The sequence below is a fragment of the Centropristis striata genome, chromosome 13, assembly GCF_030273125.1.
Source record: "Centropristis striata isolate RG_2023a ecotype Rhode Island chromosome 13, C.striata_1.0, whole genome shotgun sequence".
NCBI lineage: Eukaryota > Metazoa > Chordata > Actinopteri > Perciformes > Serranidae > Centropristis > Centropristis striata.
This window is the reverse complement of record NC_081529.1, coordinates 35,514,168-35,537,174: the sequence shown is the minus strand read 5'-3', so window position 1 is coordinate 35,537,174 and position 23,007 is coordinate 35,514,168. Positions and strand designations below refer to the sequence as shown.

Sequence of the window (23,007 nt, the reverse complement as noted above, 5' to 3'; positions counted from 1 at the left end):
TCACAAATATCAGAGTCCTCCAAACCAGACGACCACATAGGTCGTTTGTTCCTACCCTCAAATATCAAATATGGGTTCCCACAGGAACGTTGGTGGAATTAGGGCTGTTTCCACTACCAGGCAATACCCAGAATGAGGTGGTTCTCACTCGCCGAAACGCCCCTAATTTGAATATGAGCTGTCCTGAGCGGACTTTTGTTGGGTCTTTTTTCTCCCCTGAAAAAAGCCTGGTTACTGATTGGATAGAACACTAAGCAGGATGTGACGTAGTACTCGACGCCACAACAACACGCGCCATTTGTAAAAGCCGGTGAAGCAGTGTTGCCAACTTAGCAACTTTGTTGCTAAATTTAGCTACGTTTCAGACCCCCTTAGCGACTATTTTTCATAAAAGCGGCTGGAGACAAATCCAGCGACTCCTTCTTACTCTTCTTAACGAGCCGCTAACGAGCCGGAGGCCGGCTCGTTAAGAAGAGCCGCCGTTAGCATCAGTTAGCTACAGTTAGCTCTGTAGCAGTACAGTGTGTATGTGCTGCTGCTGCAGGAGGTGTTCATGTCTTTTTCTGGTGTTTTTGGAGACTTGTTCTTACTCTTCTTAATGAGCTGTGGCACAGTCCTCCTGCAGCAGTCTCTCCCAGCTGCAGAGCCGGAGGGGATGTTAACCCCTTAGCGTCCAGTCTGGAAATTGCTAATAGGCTAACAGTTAGCTCTGTAGCAGTACAGTGTGTATGTGCTAACAAGCTAACAGTTAGCTCTGTAGCAGTACACTGTGTATGTGCTAACAGGCTAACAGTTAGCTCTGTAGCAGTACACTGTGTATGTGCTAACAGGCTAACAGTTAGCTCTGTAGCAGTACAGTGTGTATGTGCTGCTGCTGCAGGAGGTGTTCACTTAGCGATCTCTGTTTGTTTACAACAAGCACCAGACACTCTGTGCACAGTTAGCGATGCTGGTTAATTCACCATCACTGTGTTTATGATCAGCGGAGACGCTGTGCATAATTAGCCATGCTGGTTTCAGCTGCTGACATTGTGCACAGAGTCTCTAAATCCCTCTGGAGCCTTTTTGTAATGGAGACATGCAGAGTGAGAGGACTTTAGAGGGGGCGTGGCCTGAGACTTTCCCAGTGGACACTTTTACCCCGAGTCGAAACACGACTATTAGCGCAGCTGCTAGCAGGAGACCAACAGGTCCTTTTATCATTTTAGATACATCGTGTACGTTGTGAAACGGTCGCAGTATTTTGGTTAGGATTAGGCACACATCTACTGGCTTAAGGTTAAGAGAAAAAGCACATGGTTAGGCATAGCAAAAGAGAATTAAAAAAGGTATTTAAATGAATGTCTGCCTCACTATCGGTAGTTAAGTAGGTCACGTAAAGCTTGACTTAGACTTGATTTAGCATTTAGCTAGGCCAGGGGTCAGCAACCTTTACTAACTAAAGAGCCAAAATATTGTCGGCCAAAATAAGAGAATAACAGTCAAAATGGAGCCGCATACCTTATTTTAAGCCTTAGAATAAAGATAATACGGCCTACTAGGTCTAAATTAGCCTATCAACATTAATAATAGGTCATAATGAGCATTTATTGTTATGATTTTGTATGATTTTTGCATGAAATATCTCATGAGATTTGGAATGGAAAGCTAGCCTAGCGAGGGAAACTCAAAAGAGCTTAAGGTGGCGACCAGTAGACCTTTTATAAGCTATAATGCACATTTTAGTTGATTAAAATGTTTTAAAAATCTTTTTACAGCCATGTATAATTACACATTTTTACAATTGAAAAGTACAGATCGCTTTGGGCCTGCACCAATGAAAAATAAACGTTTCATTTTGTATAATTTTTTTTGTCACAGCCACTTCAGAGGGCCTGGAGAGCCTCATGTGGCCCCGGAGCTGCAGGTTGCCGACCCCTGAGCAAGGCATGGAGCGGGGGTCCAATCACAACTTTAATGTGGAAACACATTGTGAAGAGATTCAGGTAGTAACAACTTTAATGGCAGGTCTGAACAGGGCTTCAGTCAACAAAATGACTGTTGGGGGGCTTGAAGTTACTTTTTCAGCCCTCCCTGATCTGTATATAGATATATTTTTGTTGATAATTTCCCCTAAAGTATTGCAGAATATATCACTGATTACTGCATGAAGTGCCAAAAGAAATATTCACAGCCATTATCATAATTTTTCTGAAAAAATAAAAATAAGTATCCTGCTGCAGCAAAGAGACAACCTCTCCTGCACGGGAGGTCATGTAAATCCCTATAAATGACAACTTACATCATTTATTTGAACATTAATCAAACAAAAAAAATAAAATTATCATAATAATAAAAGCATATCTAGTGTTGGCAAAACATTTCCAAAATGCTATAGTTTAAAAAAATGAAAGACACCAGCAAGAGATAGAGAAATAAAAGCATAATGTAGCAACAAGCAAATGTATGAACAATGAAATAAAGCAAACTAAAAAAAATAAATCCCCAGATAAAAAAGGTTGCAGTAGTCAGTTCTCCAGTGGGTCACTGGTGTCTAAACTCAGGCTACAGTTAAAAAAGAAAGAAAAGAAAGAAAGGAGGAAGTAAAGAAGCAAGCAAAGCTTTACAGCACTAATATGTACACATGGAGCTTCTCGGGTGTCTGATGAAGGAAAAAGGGCGTGAAACGGAGACTCCAGAGAAGAAGAGTCTTTCTTGGCACGAGGCGACACTTGAGCTGTAGCCGACCACAGGGAGGAGGAGGAGGAGGAGGAGGAGGAGGAGGAGGAGGAGGAGGAGGAGGAGGAGAAGCTTCACCAGATAAAGAAGAAGAAGACCACATAGAGCAGAGCAGATCACACACAAACACACACACTGTAAAAAAAATTCTGTTGCTTTTACAGAAAAAAATGGCAGCTGTGGTTACCAGAATAATTCTGCAAAAAATACAGAACAAATGTAAACAACTTTACAGAACAACTTGTACAGTTAGTTGGTATTCAGTGTACAATAAATAATAACTGAATGTTAATTTACTGGTATTCAATGCACAATAAGCAAAATCTGCATGTAAATTTTGCATAAATAATTTTATAAATTCTTAAATTTGTGATTTTTCTTCTTAAATTTGTGATATTTTTTCTTGTAAATTTATGATTTTTCCACTAAAATTTGTGGGGTTTTTTTCTCTTAAATTTGTCATTTTTTTCTCATAAAGTTGTATTTTTCCCATGATTTTTTTTTTTTTTTTTTAATCATAAATTTGTATTTTTTCGTCTTAAATTTTTAATGGTATTCAATGCACAGGGAGCAAAATCGGCATGTCAATTTTGCATAATCTACAACTTTAAATGTATTTTTTTTTTTAAAATTACAACACTTTTAGGATGTAAAATGTACAAGTTGTTCTGTAAAGATGTTGACACATGGATTGTATTTTTTACTGAATTATTCTGGTAACCACAGCTGCCAGTTTCTTTCTGTAAAAACAACGGGACATTTTTTACAGTGGACACAAACAGACCGGGAGCCATTTTTGTCACACAGATCTGTCGCATGGATAGATTCCCCTCGGACCGCTATATCTCCATCCTCCTCACTCCCATCCCCCCTTCTTCCTCCTCCTCCTCCTCTTCCTCCTCTTTCCCATTTGATCTCCCTCTTCCGACCTCGCTCGGCTATAAATCTGATCTTTTCTAAGCGTCTCGGATATCTCCACACACCAGACCGCAGCTCTATCTTTAGCCTGTCACTCACAGTTGTGGCAACTGTAATCTGCATGTAGCTTTTTGTTTCCTGCAGTTCTGCATGTGTGGAAGTTGTGTTGGAGGAATATTTAGCACCAGAAAGCAACCTTTTACTTTTGAATCAACTCCCCCCCCCCCCCCACCGAAAACACTCATAAAATCACACGTATACGCACACATAAACACATTAGATTAGAGGAGAACGTTTCATTTCCTCGCTCCGTTTCCTGCTGATATAAAGTGACAGTTTCTCCTGGCTGGTTTTTAAAAACGCCAGTGGCCACCGGAGATGTGGGAGAGCAGCACACAGCAGCAATCTGACCTAGATTCACCAAGCGGTGCCCCGCCCTCCTCTGATGACTGACATCCTCCTCAGCCAATCAGAAGCCACGCTCTACTCCACCGTCTATATATCTAACAGCAGTTCATTAGCAGCTTGCAACTCCGTCTGTTCAGGTGCTCCGGGCTGCTTTCGCTGCATGGGAACTTCTCGTCCAACTGCAGTTTCGGGCTTCACAGTTTTGTTTTTTTCACGTGGAGTGAAAGTGTCCATGCAGGTGGGAGGATGAGGAAGGTGAGAGCTATGTGTTATATTCACAGACGGTGCAGTGAAACCGGATATAAGAGAGGGAAGAAGAAGTGTTCACGGAGGGGGGAAGGTTCGTCTGAGATGTAGGGAACGCACACACTCGTTTTTTTTTTTTTAATTGTACATACATACACACCCACAGAGGCTGGATTCTTTTAAAGCGCTGTACAGTCGCCCATGTGCTCTGTCTTCACCTACACTGTGGATGGATGGAGGACAGAGCCAAATGTTTCCACCAGAGCGCCAGCATTGCAGAAAAAACATCCTGACTGACAGGAAAGAGAGGGAAAAAAAGCGATAGATTTCACAGTTTTTTGTTTTTTTTCAAGGATGCTTACAGTGCTGTATAGTCTCAGGGTTAGCAAATCAAAAAGAAAAAGGAAAATACTGCATGTTTATATCTTCAGATCTGAGTCAGCGTGTTTTGTTTTGCTACTTGCTGGTCACATTTCAAGTTTTTGGAACCCTTCTATGGAGATTTGTGTGCTAGAAGAGCTTTAGCTCTGTCCTCCATAGCCTATTCTCTCTCTCTCAGGCTCTCATACACTCATACGGTAGTTGATTGGCACACAGTCAGTGTTTAAGTCTGTACACAGAGTGAAAGGGGCCCCTGTTGGCGTCCAAGTCCAATTCAACCATTCGGGGGCCCCTCGTCCCAGACCCCCTCCCTCCTCAGTCTCTCCATCCTCTTCTTCATTTTCTACCGTTCTTCATCTTTCCGATCCTCTCGTTCACCACAGCTGCCTCCCCGTGTAGGTGGGAGGGGCAGAGGGCACCTGGAGGAGGAAACAATAGGTTGTTAATGACAAATAGTTCAGATAGCCTCATACAGGTACATCTAGAAAAAATAGAATATCATGAAAACAGTATTTTTTGTCAATAATTTCAGAAAGTGAAACTCATATTTTATATAGATTCATTACACATAGAGTGAAATATTTCAAGCTTGTTTTTCTTGTAGATTTGTGATTTTTTTCTCTTAATTTTTTTTTTTTCCCTCTTATATTTGTGATTTTTTTTTTCCTCTTGAATTTGTCGTTTTTTTCTTGTAAATTTGAATTTTTTATCACAAATTTGAGATTTTTTTCTTGTAAATTTGTGATTTTTTTGTCATAAATTTTGAAAAACATTTATCTTAAATTTGTGATTTTTTTCTCTTAAATTTGTGATTTTTTTCTTGTAAATTTGAATTTTTGGATCATAAATTTGAGATTTCTTTTCTCGTAAATTTGTACTTTTTTGTCTTAATTTTTTTTTTTTTTTCTTGTAAATTAATGAGTTTTTTCCTCATTGGGCTAGGCTGATCTCCTCCATGACACCAAGTATTAATGCACTAATTCATGATTCAGAAGGAGCCCAACCAAGTATTGATGGATAGAAATGAACAGACTGTTCAGAAGCCTGAAATTTGTGTTTAGAATAAAAATTGATCTTATGTAATATTCTAATTTTCTGCGACACTGAGTTTTGTGTTTTCATTCTCTCTAAGCCAGAATCATCAAAATTACAAGAAAAACAGGCTTGAAATATTTCACTCTATGTGTAATGAATCTATATAATATACAAGTTTCACTTTCTGAAATAATTGACAAAAAATATTCTTTTTCACAATATTCTAATATTTTTTTAGATGTACCTGTATATACACAATTGCATCCTTACACACATGCATACAGCAGCTGCATCGGCTTTATTTACCCATTTTACTCATGCTTTTCTACAAACCCCTCTGTGGTTTAGGAATAAATACATCTCTGACTTTATTCTACTGTAAATAAACTCTCTGGCGTCATCTGGTAGCAACTGTCCCAGATTTTAAGGCAGAGAAGCAGCTTTTATTTATCGTGCTCTGCAAAGCTGGAACAAGCCTCCAGATGATATTAGACCCGACTCAGCTCTTCTTAACATCACACATCTTAAAATAATTCTTCATGCGCTCCACACCGTTAATTAAAGGACTACTTCACCTGCAAAATGTATATCAGCTACTCTTTACTTTATTATCTATTATAACCTGCCAGGAGACTTGAACCTCATTAATTCTATACCTCGTTAATCCACACTAATTATGTGTGGCAAGTGTAGATTGTTACTGATATTGGACAGAGCCAGGCTTATAGTATATCTGCTGCTTAATATTTACCCTACAGGCAAGAGAGTGATACACATCTTCTCCTCTAACCTTCTGCGATAAAGCAAATGAGCATAAAATGTCAAAACCATTCAGTTAACTCAATCTTATACACTTAAACATTATCTACCTTACACTTGTTTCTACTTCTGTTTAATTCTGTGCTTTCATCTTTTTTTACATTACTGTTTTTTTACCCATTTAAGTTACATTAAAAGCTGAATTTCTCATTTATTAATTTATTATCTTTTGTGTCTTATGCAAAGCACTTCCCTTTGAGTACGAAGTAGGGCTGCACGATTATGGCCAAAATGATAATCACGATTATTTTGTATATTTGTAATATTGTAATCACGGTTATTAATCATGTTAGGGAAAACATCAGTATTTTTATTGCACTACTTTTAAACAAACAATAGGAACAGTTTTAAGTGTCTGGTGCTTGTTGTAAACAAACAGAGATCCCTAAGTGAACACCTCCTGCAGCAGAAGCACATACACACTGTACTGCTACAGAGCTAACTGTTAGCCTGTTAGCACATACACACTGTACTGCTACAGAGCTAACTGTTAGCCTGTTAGCACATACACACTGTACTGCTACAGAGCTAACTGTTTGCCTGTTAGCACATACACACTGTACTGCTACAGAACTAACTGTTAGCCTGTTAGCACATACACACTGTACTGCTACAGAACTAACTGTTAGCCTGTTAGCAATTTGCAGACTGGACGCTAAGGGGTTAACATCCCCTCCAGCTCTGCAGCTGGGAGAGACTGCTGCAGAAGGACTGTGCCGCCTTGACTCGTTCTTACTCTTCTTAACGAGCTGGATTTGTCTCCAGTCGCTTTTTTGAAAAATAGTCGCTAAGGGGGTCTGAAAAGTCTCTAAATATAGCAACAAAATTGCTAAGTTGGCAACACTGCTTTGCCGGCTTTTACAAATGTGGCGTCAAGTACTACTTCTCATCCTGCTTAGCGTTCTATCCAATCAGCAACCAGGCTTTTTTCAGGGGTGAAACATGGCCCCGCCCCCTGGTGGTTGGTGGACTACTGGTGTAGAAAGTGTTGATTAGATATGCAGGAGAGACGCATTTTAAAATGGAATAATCGCCGACGATCAGGTTAATTTAATCGTGAAAACGCCAAAATCGTGATCACTTAAGGGGTTAACATCCCCTCCGGCTCTGCAGCTGTGAAAGACTGCTGCAGGAGGACTGTGCCGCTTTGCCTCGTTCTTACTCTGACATTGTGATCACGATTAAAATTAAATTAATTGTGCAGCCCTAGTATGAAGCATGCTGTATACATTAACGCTTTAGAATGATGGCACCAAAACAAAACAGTGATATTTTATGCAGAACAGCTTGAGGAGAAGCGTCTGCGTTCCCTTGCCTGCTATCTCTAGGAATAGTGTCTTTTAGTCAGCAGAGAGTGTCGCTTCAGCGTTTTTAGCCTCCAGTGGTGTGTGAGCTGGTGTGTTGTGCTCTTGTGCTTAATTCATAACACAGTGGCTGGAAATAAGTCCACCTCTGCCAGCCAGAGAGCCCATTCATCCTGCATAACGAAGGGCGTGACAGGCCGGCGGACAGTCGCATCACTCAGCGGACAGATAGCATCGCGGCTTATTTACACCCACAGGAGCACATGGAAACTCTCTCACACTCACTCACACACAAATCGATGTCAGATGAGTGACCATTTGTGACAAAACCATCCATGCATGTGCCCTCAAAACACAACACACACAGTCCCATGCATCTGAGGTGCTGATAATGCACACACACATACTCACACCTGCAAAACGTACATCAGCTACTCTTTACTTTATTATCTATTACAACCTGCCAGAAGACTTGAAGCTCATTAATTCTATACCTCGTTAATCCACACTAATTATGTGTGGTAAGTGTAGATTGTTACTGATATTGGACAGAGCCAGTTTTATAGTATATCTGCTGCTTAATATTTACCCTACAGGCAAGAGAGTGATACACATCTTCTCATCTAACCTTCTGCGATAAAGCAAATAAGCATAAAATGTCAAAACCATTCAGTTAACTCAATCTTATACACTTAAACATTATCTAACTTGCACTTGTTTCTACTTCTGTTTAATTCTGTGCTTTCATCTTTTTACATTACTGTTATTTACCCATTTGACAAAACCATCCATGCATGTGCCTTTAAAACACAACACACACAGTCCCATGCATCTGAGGTGCTGATAATGCACACACACATACTCACACCTCTCCCTCATTCTTGCGCAATGGCGTACGGACGTCTGGAACGCACAAATGTGCATGCAGTCTTGTCGGCGTGGTCGAATGAGAGAGCGGCGTGTAAGCGGCGTGTACCTGAGACTGGGAGGATGTACTCACCGCTCCCCCGTTCAGGATCATGGTCATCTCGGTGGGTTGGTAGACGTTGCTGCGGAAAGGAGCACTGGGCCGGGCGCCGGTGTTGCTGTTATGCTGCCCGGCGGCGCCACCGCTCCTCAAGCCTGCATGGCGTTAAAAACAGAGAGATTACTGAGTGTGACTCACCACATGACTGTCTCTCTAGAAAAAAGAAACGCTTACTTTGTAATCCAGCACCACAGAAAAATCCTCCCGTTCTTATTTTTGTGCCAAATTTGAAGGAACTCCCTTAAGGGGTTCATGGGATATTGCATTCACAAGAATGGGAAAGACATATGATGACAGTGACATTTGACCAGCAAAATCTAAACAGTTCATCTATGAGTCTGAGTGGGCATTTGTGCCAAATTTCAAGGAATTCCCTTAAAGTATTCCTGAGATGCTGGTTCACGAAAATGGGACACTTTGAATCTTGACCAACAAAATCTAAACCGTTCATCCTGGAGTCCAAATGGAAGTTTGTGCCAAATTTGAAGAAACTCCCTCAAGAGGTTCATGGGATATTGCATTCACAAGAATGGAACAGACATATGATCACAGTGACCTTTGACCAGCAAAATCTAAACAGTTCATCCATGAGTCCAAGTGGGCATTTGTGCCAAATTTGGAAGAATTCCCTAAAGGCGTACCTGAGATTTCATTTTCACAAAAATGGGTTCGACATGAGGTCACACTGACTCTTAACCAACAAAATCAAATCAGTTCATCTTTGAGTCCAAGTGGACGTTTGTGCCAAATTGAAAGGAATTCCCGTAAAGTATTCCTGAGATGCTGCTTCACGAAAATGGGACACTTTGAATCTTGACCAACAAAATCTAAACCATTCATCCTGGAGTCCAAGTGGACATTTGTGCCAAATTTGAAGGAACTCCCTTAAGAGGTTCCTGGGATATTGCATTCACAAGAACAGGATGGATGTAAGATCATACTGACCTTGGACAAGCAAAATCTAAACCGTTCATCCATGAGTCCAAGTGGGCATTTGTGCCAAATTTGGAAGAATTCCCTTAACGCGTACCTGAGATATCACGCTTACTTTGTAATCCAGCACCACAGAAAAGTCCTCCCGTTCTTATTTCTAACCACGCATGCAAATGTTTCCTGCTGTTCTATTACTCACTGTGGCCTACATTGTTCCTACATCCTGTCCGCACATATTACGCCTCTCTCACAGCCAGCATCATATTCAAAGCCTTGTCTCTTGCCTACAAAATAGCAACGGGCACAGCTCCTTCTTATGCACACTGTTCATTGCACCTTATTTGTTTCACGGCACCATATTATTCTGCACTGGAATTCTACTCCTTAATACATACTCCTTCTTTAGACACTTTATTTTTTATTGTATTTTATATTTTATTGCTTGAAGTATGCCTAGGTTGTTCTTTTTATTTAATTGTGTTGTTATTGTCTCTGTGTGTAATGCTGCTGCTACACTGTAATTTCCCAGCTTGGGATAAATAAAGTCTACCTGCCTGCCTGCCTGCCTGCCTATCTATCTATCTATCTATCTATCTATCTATCTATCTATCTATCTATCTATCTATCTATCTATCTATCTATCTATCTATCTATCTATCTATCTATCTATCTATCTATCTATCTATCTATCTATCTATCTATCTATCTATCTATCTATCTATCTATCTATCTATCTATCTATCTATCTATCTGAACTCCTTTGTTCAGGTCCACAAACCCTCCCGTCCACTACGCTCCTCCAGTGAAAGACGTCTGGCTGAAGGCCTCTACGTCTCAAACCAGACTCTTCTCCTCTGTAGAGCCCCTATAGGTGGTGGAACAAACTTCCAAACTCCATCCGTTCCGCTGAGTCCTTCTCAATCTTTAAGAAGAGACTGAAGACCAACTCTTTACTGAACACCTTCACTCTTGATCTACACCAGGCATGTCCAAACTATTCCACAAAGGGCCGTGTGGCTGCAGGTTTTCGTTTCAACCAAGCAAAAGCACACAGTTTGACCAATCAACTGTCTGAAGACTGAGATCAGTTGATTAACTGAGTCAAGTCTGGTGTGCTGCTGCTTGGTTGGAACGAAAACCTGCAGCCACACGGCCCTTTGTGGAATAGTTTGGACATGCCTCTGACGACTACGACAACTATCTCACTGACTGCTCTTGCGACCTATAAAGCACTTGTGTCCTAATGGACTCAAACTGAACCCACGGCTCTTATTCTGCTATGTTTCTTCACTTCATCCTAGCTTGTGTTGTATTACTCTCATTTGTACGTCGCTTTGGATAAAAGCATCTGCTAAATGACATTGTAGAATTGTAGAATTGTAGAATTGCTCTGATATATTGGCGTGCACCGTACCTGCAGTGTTCTCGTCGTTGTATCCGTAGCCCTGGTTTTCCACAAACTGCCTGTGAGAGAGAGGGATGTCTTCGTCGAAGCTGGTCTCCCTCATCCGTGTCGAGTTCTGGGAGGTGTCGAAGTAATCTGGGGCGGTCGGCTGTGGCGGGGGTCTCAGGCAGATGTGAGATTCAGGAATGGCGTGGAAGATCAGCAGCAGCCAGCCCTGAGCCACTAGAGCGATGGCCAGCGCCGGGTCGTTCCAGTCCGGGGACCTCCCCAGCCAGGCGTTGCCGTACAGATAGAAGCCCACCCAGGCCACCCACAGCAGCAGCGACAGCAGGCAGGTCACCAGCAGCCAGATGGCGTTGCAGCGCCACTGACGAGTCTTCCCACACAAGGCCAGGGAGGCGGCAGTCAGCGCGGCTAGCAGGAGGGCCAGCACGTAGCTGCAGGCTAACGAGAAGTCCAGTGGCAGGTACTGACATGCAGCCCGTCCCTCCCTCAGCACGGTGAGAAGCAGCCACTCGGCGGCGATGATGCCCTGCACGGCGCTCAAACCCAACGCGAGGCCCGTTAGCGCGCAGCCACCGGGGCTGCGGCGCTCACGGCCAATCCTGCGCAGGCGGACTCCCTGCACCAGCAAGCAGGAGAAGCAGACGGCAAACAGGAGCCCCCACAGGGCCCTGCGGAGCAAACACAAAGACTCATCCTGCTCGATCAGGTACGCAAAGCTCAGGCCGAACAAGCCGAGGATGCCGAGGAGCAGCAGGAGGATGGGTCCCACGCCGCTTCGCTTCTCCGCCTCGCTGATGTGGTGTAGGCGGCACAGTAGGATCAGGGCTAGCAAGATGGCGGTCAGCACCCCGCCGGCAGCCACCGACTCGACAGCCACGCCCCATATGGAGTCCAGGTCACAGAGGAGGGTGTAGGGACGAACCAGGCCCCAACCGCAGCCTCTCGGGAGAGCGTCCGGGTCCTCGGAGTCTTGACCGGCGGCGCGGTGAGCAACAGTCAGCAGCAGCAGGAGGAGGACCGGCTGGAACGCCATCTCTGAGAGGTCAACAGAGCAGAAGAGAGAGAGAGATGAAGGAAGGTGGAGAATGGAGAAAGGCAAAGGAATGAAGAGAGAGAGAAAAAAATAGAGTGAGTCATTCTGGTCATAAATTCAACAGAGCTGAGCAGTCAGTCATTCCCACAGTAATCACCCGCCTGTGAGTGACAGTACAGACAATCAGCCACTGCTGTGTTTCAGAGAGGAAACAAAGGGCAGTAGTTCATGCAGGGTGAATGACTGAAGCCTTTTCAAACACACATAAACACACACACACATCCCATTTCACCAATAGTACCCTATAGCCCTGCCCTGTTTAATAGCTTTAAGGTTTCATTGTTGTTGAAATAAACAACAGAAAAATGGTAGAAACTAGAATTACTGCCTTTCGGTTGCATCCTTCCACCACCAGTCAAGTTGGAATTAGGTGTATCTTGATGCATCACACACATCTTCAAGAATGGGAGAGACATATGATCACAGTGACCTGTGACCAGCAAAATCTAAACCGTTCATCCTTGAGTCCAAGTGGAAATTTGTGCCAAATTTGAAGGAACTCCCTTAAGGGGTTCCTGGGATGTTGCATTCACAAGAACAGGATGGATGTAAGATCACAGTGACCAGCAAAATCTAAAAAGTTAATCCATGAGTCCAAGTGGGCATTTGTGCCAAATTTGGAAGAATTCCCTCAAGGCGTACCTGAGATACCACATTCCCAAAAATGGGATATAAAAAACAGTTGGACAACCCAGAAACGTTATGCCTCCAGCTACAGCCACCACCAGCGTAGAGGCATAAAATAAAATAAATACTCCTGGGATATAGCATTCAAGAGAACAGGACAGATTTATGATCACAGTGACTTCCAACAAGCAAACTAAACTATTCATCCTTGGGTCCAAGTGGATGTTGGATCCAAATTTGAAGGTATTCCCTCGAGGCGTACCTGAGGTTTCATGTTCACAAAAATGGGTTCGACTTGAGGTCACACAGACCCTTAACCACCAAAATTGAATCAGTTCATCCTTGAGTCCAAGTGGACGTTTGTGCTAAATTTGAAGGAATTCCCTTAAAACATTCCTGAGATGCTGGTTCACAAAAATGGGACACTTTGAATCTTGACCAACAAAATCCAAACTGTTCATCCTTGAGTCCAAGTGGAAATTTGTGCAGAATTTGAAGGAACTCCCTAAAGGGGTTCCTGGGATATAGCATTCACAAGAATGGGATGGATGTAAGATCACAGATCTAATCTAAACAGTTCATCTATGAGTCCAAGTGAACGTTTCAATTCCCTCAAGGCGTACCTGAGATATCACATTCCCAAAAATTGGACATAAAAAACAGCTGGACAACCCAAAAACATTATGCCTCCAGCCACAGCCCCCACCAGCCATAGAGGCATAAAAAGCCCAGATTGGCTATCTAGAGTTCATTCACAGAGAGAAAGAGGTCAGAGCAGCTACAGTAAGTTTCAGGTGTATTATTATTCGTCCGGTCTTGTCCGGTGAACCGGCTGCCAGGACTCTGACAGGAAAGCAGCATCATGCATATTTTCATGGGAAAAAACAGGAGATACAGAGACGGGAAGTAGTGTGAACAAGCGGTTCTACTCACTATCAGGCATCTTAGGGCATCTAGCGAGGCATGAGACAATGCATAATACACTGCAGACATATACAGAGCGCCTGGAGCACAAGTACAAACACTCAAGCACTTTTGTGTCTCGGAAAAAAAACACAAAAAAAACGGCAGCAATGCTGTTTCAGTCTACTTATTCCTTTATTCATCACAACTGTCAGACAGTCGCACACACAAATACACGCTCTTTCTTTTCATTGAGGTCTCTGCTGGGATGATCACTGCTGTCATTTCACCTGACAAGCTGTGTGTTTTATAGATCTGTGTTTTAAAGCCACCACACACACACACAGACACACAACACGTCATTCTGCCAGGTTACTGTCAACTGTCTCTCCACTACATCGCTAAGCTTACACACATTCTTTCCAAGCTGCCTCATACATTAGTGTGTCAAACAATCTGCTCTTACAAAGAACAAACGCACGCTTTTTTTTCGAGCCGCTCCACGCTTGAAGCTACACTTTGGATAGTTTATTTCAGCTGTAGTTTTGACATAAAATACCTCCCGGGGTCCACAAATAGACTGCACCACAATATTTACATACCATGTAAAGGACACTGGATATTCCAGCTTCATGTTGTCTTTCAATGCCAGTAAGTCAGTCAGGGAGAGTTACATGGTCGCAGCATCGGGGGAGAGTGGTTTAAATACATGGCAGCCAGGCTACACACACACACACACACACACACACACACACACACAGGCCTTCCAGCATGTTGATTATTAAATGGAGCAGACATGGAGGAAGAGACAGACCTCGAGATACTGTGATTTATGTTCTCGCAGGGAAAACAAGGACACAGTGTGAGGGAGTTTGCAGCAGATACACTCACACCAGACCTGGTTTTCATTTGTGACTTTAATGAGTCTGACTTGTGGACTTTAATGCAACGTTTTGATTAAACTCCACTACAATTCAGATGGAAATGTTGTACAAAGTAAAAAATTTAAAAAACTGTTGTTTTTATGGTGAAAAAACGGCAGCTGTGGTTGCCAGAACTTTACTGTAATAAATACGGTAGAACATTTTCTAATATTATGGTAAAAAGATATTGGCACTGTGGATTTCACATTTAAGATTTAAACGCTGTTCTGACATATAATTGACAAAAATACGTCATAAAAAGTTTTTTTCCAGAAATTTAGTGTATTATTTTTACAGTATTTTCTTCTTTTTTCTACATTGAGTGCAAATGTCATTTAAAAAAAGTAAATTACTTTTATTACACTTATTAACCATAATATACAATTGTATTATTTAATAGCTTAATGGTCTTGAATGTTAAATTACAGTGAATTATATGTATAATAAAATAAATTTAAAAAAACCTCACATACAACTTTCTGTAATTTTTTTTGATTTATTGTTAAAAAAAAATCTTTTAAGATAATCATAACAAAAATGCTCTTTTAAAAAAGTCTCACTTATATAACACTGTCATATGAATGTGAAGAAAAACTTATTCTACAGATATTTATATTTTTAAATACAGATATTTACTTTAAATTGTATATTTTTAAAGAAATTATTTGTAAAATACAGTAGTTTAGCAAATTGTGCTACCAGACTTTTTACCATTTTGCCCTTTAAAAAAAGTGTAAGACAATACATGTTTAGAGATAAATTATCGCAATTTTCTATTAAAACATCTAAATACTGTCTGATGTTTTATTTTGTTGCCACTGTTTTTTAATAATTTTTATGTTTTGTTGTACAGTGTCCTTGGGTGTTTTGAAAGGCGCTTATAAATTAAATGCATTTTTATTTATTTTATTTATTTATTTATTTTATTTTTTATTTTATTTTTTATTTTCCCCCCCAAATTCCCACATACATGTTTCCTGCATATCTGGTGCATCCATTTATTCACAAGCTTTTAAAGTAGCCTAATATCCATATAAAAACATATATTTTTAAGGCAGCGATTGTTTACAACTTGTGAAATATAATTATTTATTTCTGCGAGACCCCAGAGGGCATCAAAGTGAAATATGCAGATGTGTGTGTGTGCATATTCATTTGTTTAGAGCTCTTTCATGTTTCCTTCAGAGGTTTAAACCCTCAGAGTTCCTCCTCATTACCTAAATCCTTCGCTCCCCTGCTTCCTGCCGTTATTTCATCCTGTCCTTTCCTGTCTCCTCCTTCCCGCCTCGCTGCAGCAGCTCACTGCCGCCGGTTATTATTGGCCGACATTAACATCAATCAGTGCTTATGGAGGGATGAGTCACCAAAACACACACAAAACAAACAAAAAAAACACACACACTGCAAAAAACATGAAGCTCACCAAGTATTTTATTCTTCTATCTAGCAATAATATCTTAATTATATTGTTTTGAGTATAATTTAGCTACTGACCATAGCTTTATGTGCTTATTTAATTATTATTATTATTATTATTATTATTATGTGCTTATTTAAGTATTCTTCTTCTTCTTCTTATCATTATTATATGTGCTTATTTTATAATAATAATAATTATTATTATTATTATTATCATTATCATGTGCTTTTGTAATTATCTTTTTGTTTACTAACTACTGACCATAGCTTTATGTGCTTATTTAATTATTATTATCATTGTCATTATTATTATTATTATTAATAATAATATTATTATTATTTTGTGCTTATTTAAGTATTATTATTATTATTATTATTATTATTATTATTATTATTACTCTTCTTCTTCTTCTTATTATTATGATTATGTGCTTATTTAATTATTATCATTATTATTATTATTATGTGCTTTTGTAATTATCTTTTTCTTACTACCTACTGACCATAGCGTTATGTGCTTATTTAATATTTTTTATTATTATTATTATTATGATGCACTTTTGTAATTAGCTTTTTGTTTAAAGACTTCTTTTTAGGATTGACCTTGTGAGCTTTTTCATGCTTTTCAAGCTATTCAACTGTTGAATATGGTGAGTTTTTACCTAAAATATTGGCTCCAGTTGAGAGTTTTAGTTGCATGTAGTTTAAATGATATTTCAAAAGCATTTCCTACCACCAAACATGCTCGTTTCAAGTATTGTGGCTTATTTTAATGTTACTACAGTCGGGCTATTCAAGCCACAATTGCTCAAAATAAGTATATATGTATTTATTTCAAGCTATCATTGGTTTGTCCAGTTTCTAGATATTTTTACTTATTAAAAAACATTTACTTACTGCACTGGCAGATAATGTTACTTGTTTCAAGCATGTATTTGCTTAACTCTAGTTAATTACTTCTTATTTTTTGTTGGTTTTGCAGTGTGAAATCACTTTTACATGCAAACCTGCACAAGTGGCACAAAAACAGCCACATTCCTGCATAACATGCTGCTGTTTCTCTATTGATAACCACGTCCCGCCCGTCTCTGAACGACAGCAGTAAAACAAAAGCGACAGCAGACAAAGAGAGTCACTCGTCCTCAACAAGCTGAGCAGACTGCTCCTCCTCCTCCTCCTCCTCCTCCTCCGTCTTTTCTCTTGTCACACGTCTTAACGACAGAGAGAAACCACAAAAAGTCCAGACAGAAACACAGTGAGGAGCCTGAACACTCATCACTGACCACTTCTTCACTTCTTCACTTCTTCACTTCTTCACCCTCTCACCAGTCTAGCCCTCTATCACAGATGGTTGCTCTGCCTGCTTTCTGAGTGGGACTTACACACACACACACACACACACACACACACACACACACACACACATGCAAAATCACCAATACTCCTGCAAGCATGCACGACCCAGAGCACATAACACACTCCTACAGCACACATGACACACTTCAGTGGTCGACTGATACGGGTTTTTTAAGGCTGATACTGATCGGCCGAAGAAGCAGACTCGTATCGCCTTTGCACTTGTTTTTGATGATGTCATGATCTTGTGCTGTCCATGCCTATCTCACTGTGTTGTCTGGCTTGCTTGTATTTGACTGTAGCTCCATGTTTTATGGTCTGTTCTTGTCCTGATGCACTGTCTGTCTTATTGTTGTAACTTTTAACCCTGCTGCTGTCTTGGCCAGGCTTCCCCTGAAAAAGAGGTCTTTGTGTCTCAGTGGGACCCACCTGGTTAAATAAAAGTTAAAAAAATGCAAATATCGCCCTAACCCTAACCTTTAACCCTAACCCTAACCCTAACCCAATATATCGGCCGGCCAATATATGCAAAATCACCAATACTCCTGCACACATGCACGACCCAGAGTACATAACACACACCTACAGCACACATGTCACACACTTTAGTCCTCATCCATGTTTCTCACTGATATGAGTCATGTGCAAAGAGAGAGAGAGAGAGAGAGAGAGAGAGAGACAGAGAGAGAGAGAGAGACAGAGAGATTTTTTTCTGAATTTCAAAACCTCTTTTATTTGCTTAACGCAATTTGTAAATACAATCACATTGTATTCTCTCTAATAGTTCTTTTGTGAGAGAGACAGAGACAGAAAGAGAGACAGAGAGAGAGAGAGAGAGATAGAAAGAGAGAGAGAAAGAGAGAGAGAAAGAGAGAGAGAGAGAGTGCCCCTGGCCTTCCTCTTTGTGCAGCACAGAGGATGCTGCCTCCTCCTCCTCTTCCTCCTCCCTCCTCCTCCTCCTCCTCCTCCTCCTCCTCCTCCTCCTCCTCCTCCTCCTCCTCCTCTTTCTAGACATGTTTCTCTCTCTCTCACTCGGCTCCATGCAGCCATTTCTGTCCTCCCTCCATTTAAAATCCTCTATTCTGTCACATTTCAATGCCACCTCTCCTCCTGCAGAAGGAGAAGCTCTCATCTCTCCGCTACATTGAAGATTCACTGTGAAAGATGCGCCTCACACACACACACACACACACACCTCCTCCTCTCCTTACTCCTTCTCTCCCTCTTTTCACTCTCCCACCGTCTAATCCTAAACACACCCCTCTTCCTTCCATTTTGGCTTCTACTCCTTCCCTCCGCGTGCCCCTTCCTCCTCCTCCTCCTCCTCCTCCTCTTTCCTTTTTATTCTTGCTGTGTATCTTATGTAACTGGGGGAAGGATCCAGCTCCTGCCAGTTCTGCTGCATGGCTGCTGTTTCTCGGGCATCGTGCTCCTCGGTGCCAAGCAGCCGGCTGCTGGCGCTCTGAAGGCCATCTTAGCTTTGTATTCTGCTCGTAGCGAGGTGACATGCACGCACCCATCAGGCTGCACGTGTCACTCACACACTCACACACTCACACACTCACACACTCTCCCTGGCATCATGCCCGCGTGGGCTCCCCCTATTTGCATGTAAATATAACGTTCTGCTCGGTGGCATGTATTATGCATCTGTGTGTCAAGGCAGCACATTCTCACACAACGCTGGATTCGACAATATGCAACATGCATTCCTTATGCACACAACAGAGATACATGCAGGCGTGAGAGTGAAAATGTGCAGCACACTGCAAAAAAAAGGTGTTTAAAAACAAGATAAAAACAGTAAATCTGAGGGAAATGATCTTGCTGCATGGACAGATAATTTACCTTGACAAGATTTATTAAATTAAGATTATTAAGTGTGTCCAAAAGCTCCAAATGCAGACTTCTTCATCACATCCAGACTAGAAAACAAAGCAGCATTGGAGCCCTGCTGTAAATTTATTTATTTTGTGTCTTTATTCTTTGTCGTTATTTTGTCTTTTTTTAGTAATTTTGTGCCTTTTTTGGTCATTTTGTGTCTTTTTCTTTAGTAATTTTGTGTCTTTTTTTGTAATTTTGTGTCTTTTTTTAGCAATTTGTGTCTTTTTTTTTGTCATTTTGTGTCTTTTTTTTAGTCATTTTGTGTCTTTTTTGGTCATTTTGTGTCTTTTATTTAGCCATTTTGTGTCTTCTTTTTTAGCCATTTTGTGTCTTTTTTGGCCATTTTGTGTCTTTTTGTTCATTTTGTTGTCATGTTTGTGTCTGCTTTTCATACAAACATTCAACTTAACCCTGTGGAGTGTCCAAAAGCTCCAAATAATCCAGACTTGTTGCCTCCATCAGACTAGAAAACAAAGCAGCGTGGAGCCCTACTGTACATTTACCTCTAAAGTTCTGGCTGTAAACTCTATGAGGCCAGTTTCAGTTTGATGATGATATACCAAGTAAAACTGGAGACAAGCTCAAATAGATTTAGTATCAAATGATAGAACTGGATGGAACCCTCTTATATGGTAGATTTGACACCTTTGGTCACATTTACACCATTTAAAACTCTTTATTGAGCATGATAGTGTTTTGAAAGTAAAAAATAGATTCAAAATCACATTTTATGTTGGACTAAAGGACAAAAAAAGACACAAAATGACCAAAAAAAGACACAAAATGACAAAAAATAGACACAAAAAGAAACAAAATGACCAAAAAAAGACAAAATTACCATAAAAAAGACACAAAATGTCAAAAAAGACAAAATGACCAAAAAGACACAAAAACACCATAAAGACACAAAATGAGAAGACAGAATTACACAAAAAAACAACACAGAGGATACAAAATGACTAAAAAATGGACAAAATAGCCCAAGACTCCATATAGTTAAATCTAGAAATAAGCATGTTGAACACTTAAAATAAGAAATTAACTCTTAAAACCAGATAAATTAAAGCTGCCAGCAGTGATGAACTGGGCCCGAGCAGAGTGACCTGATGATTATTTGGTTCTTACCAAGATAGAAAAAACTTTAGATTTAGAAGTGTTGGATAATGTATCTGGTTTTAAGAGTTAATTTCTTATTTTAAGTGTTCAACATGCTTATTTCTAGATGTAATAATCTTAATTTAATAAATCTTGTCAAGGTAAATTATCTGTCCATGCAGCAAGATCATTTCCCTCAGATTTACTGTTTTATCTGGTTTTTAGACTAAACACCTTTATTGCCGTGAGGGGAGGTCATTTTATGCCTATTTTTGGTCATTTTGTGTATTTTTCTGTAATTTTATACCTGTTTTTTGGTCATTTTGTGTCTATTTGGTCATTTTATGCCAGATTTTTGTCATTTTGTGTAATTTAGATTTAGATTTAGATGTGTTAGATCATTTATCTTGTTTTTAGACACCCCTTTTGTTTTCGTTTTTTAGTGTTCAACATGCTTATTTCTAGATTTAATAATCTTAATTTAAGAAATCTTGTCAAGGTAAATTATCTGTCCATGCAGCAAGATCATTTCCCTCAGATTTACTGTTTGATCTGGTTTTTAAACACATTTTTTTTGTTTTTACAGTGTACTGCAGTCCCTTAAATCTGCTCCAGGCTGAATCTCGCGAGCCGTCCTGTACAATTATCTCCTCCTATAATTATCAGACATAGCATACAAGCAGATGCTGTCTAATTACTGTGGTGATAATTGGGAGGATTATTGCATTTTGACGACTCGCTTCAATTCTCTGTTTTTTTTGTCCTACTTTTGTTTCATTCCCGACTACTGACGGAGGAAATGTGTGTGTGTAGGAACGTACAGGTCCAGCTGTTGAGGTGAGCAGGTCACCTGGTGGACCTGTGCTGGCATCTGTGACGCCATTCAGGACTGCATAATCTTCTCCACTGTCTACTCTAACACTAACAGACACTAACAGACCTTTCCTTTTCTGACGGCGCATAAATTTACATCTTACATCAGTGTCTAGGATTACATAAGGGCTTAGATATCAGCCTGGTTAACCCTCTGGGCTCTGAGGCTACACTCTAACATAACAAATTTCTGTAAGAAAAACAGCCAAATTGTGACAGTAACATACAGTTTTCCATTAAAACCTTATTATACTGTAGAAAACAATGCATTCAGGGCAATATTTGTAGGTAGCTTGTCGTTTCCCATAAAATATATGATATCTATATATATCTATGATATTTTGTCCACATTTTTAATGGCTGTATTTTACTTAACTACCTCATTCAGTATATGGTATATTAAAACTAGAACATTTCCTCTGGGGAAATTCTGAAAGGACCACGGGGGCTACTGCCGGTGTGTTTACACTATGATGAGATTCTTCAGAGATTTATAACAATTAATACTAGTAAAGTTATGATACTATATTATATACAAGGAGCACACCTACAACAAGCATTCCTTTACAAGTATTTATTTATACAGCAACCTATGACCTTTAACCTGAAAATGTGTGTGTGTGTGTGTGTGTGTGTGTGTGTGTGTGTGTGTGTGTGTGTGTGTGTGTCTCTGTGCGCGTGTGTTTGTGTGAAACATGTGTATCTGGAGGAGTGTGTGCGCTTACGTGCGCATTTGTGTGTGTGTGTGTAACGAAAATTGCATAAAGTTACCTGTGTGTGTGCGTGCGCGCGTGCGTGCGTGCTTGAAGCATGTGTATCTGGAGGAGTGTGCACGCTTATGCGCATGTGTGTGTGCGTGTATCTGTAACTGTAATCACATCAAAGATCAAAGGCAATCAGAGCAGAGCAATCAACAGAATTAACTGCCACCTGAATGTTCCTGAACAGTGACAGCAGCCAGAGTTGGACAGACTGGAATTTCTGGCCTCGAACAGAAAGCATTTTTGGCAAAACCATAATACCTATCATTGATCCGACTTCACTTTGGGTGTCCTGAGTTCTTCCTGAACGTTTACATATGTTTTTTTTTAAGAAAAATAAAAAAAATAGCTTTGTTAGAGCGATCTAAAAAAAACTGTTACATCTCCCTTTTTCAGAAATCTTCCTGCATTTTTAATATGGAAGCCACCTTTTTTCCATTTTTGCCACGCCTGCCTCGTCCCATCCTACTTTTATACTTGAAGAAAAAATTTTGTACTATCAAATTAAAACTATCATTTCTTTGGCTTTACATGACTCAGCACTTTAAACAAATCATAGACCCCAGAGGATTAAAATAACCGCGCTGTCTCGGTGTCCTGTCTCAAGATTTACTCTGGATTAAAAACACATCTGCGTTTCTAAATAAGCTTGTATGCTCTTCTAGCTACGTTTGTCATTAGAGGCGTCTCAGACTCGTCTTTTATCTCTTCTTACTTCTATCTCAAGCTGCTTTAGCGTCTTCACTGAGTATAATTGGCTTAAGGTCGTTCCTAGAGTTGCAGTCTGGGCTGAAACGTTGTCAAGAATGGAGGGAACTGTCTGTCTTACCTAAGGTCTTAGATATATTACATATATACGTCTTTCTTCTCCTC

General features: G+C 40.4%; 1 protein-coding gene across 2 annotated transcripts in view; it reads right to left on the bottom strand.

Annotated features, from left to right (window-relative positions):
* Window positions 1–221: 221 nt before the first annotated feature.
* Window positions 222–23,007, bottom strand: part of gprc5ba (G protein-coupled receptor, class C, group 5, member Ba) — a 33,872-nt gene continuing 11,086 nt past the window's right edge. The window contains exons 2-4 of one of the 2 annotated variants that reach the window (XM_059347144.1): window positions 11,204–12,235; window positions 8,806–8,951; window positions 222–5,090 (exon numbers count right to left, since the gene is read on the bottom strand). In XM_059347144.1, the coding sequence (XP_059203127.1) occupies window positions 5,046–5,090; window positions 8,806–8,951; window positions 11,204–12,233 (1,221 nt within the window). In that variant the 5' untranslated portion in view covers window positions 12,234–12,235 and the 3' untranslated portion in view covers window positions 222–5,045. The remainder of the gene's footprint in view (window positions 5,091–8,805; window positions 8,952–11,203; window positions 12,236–23,007) is intronic. The other variant, XM_059347145.1, reaches the window with a different exon arrangement.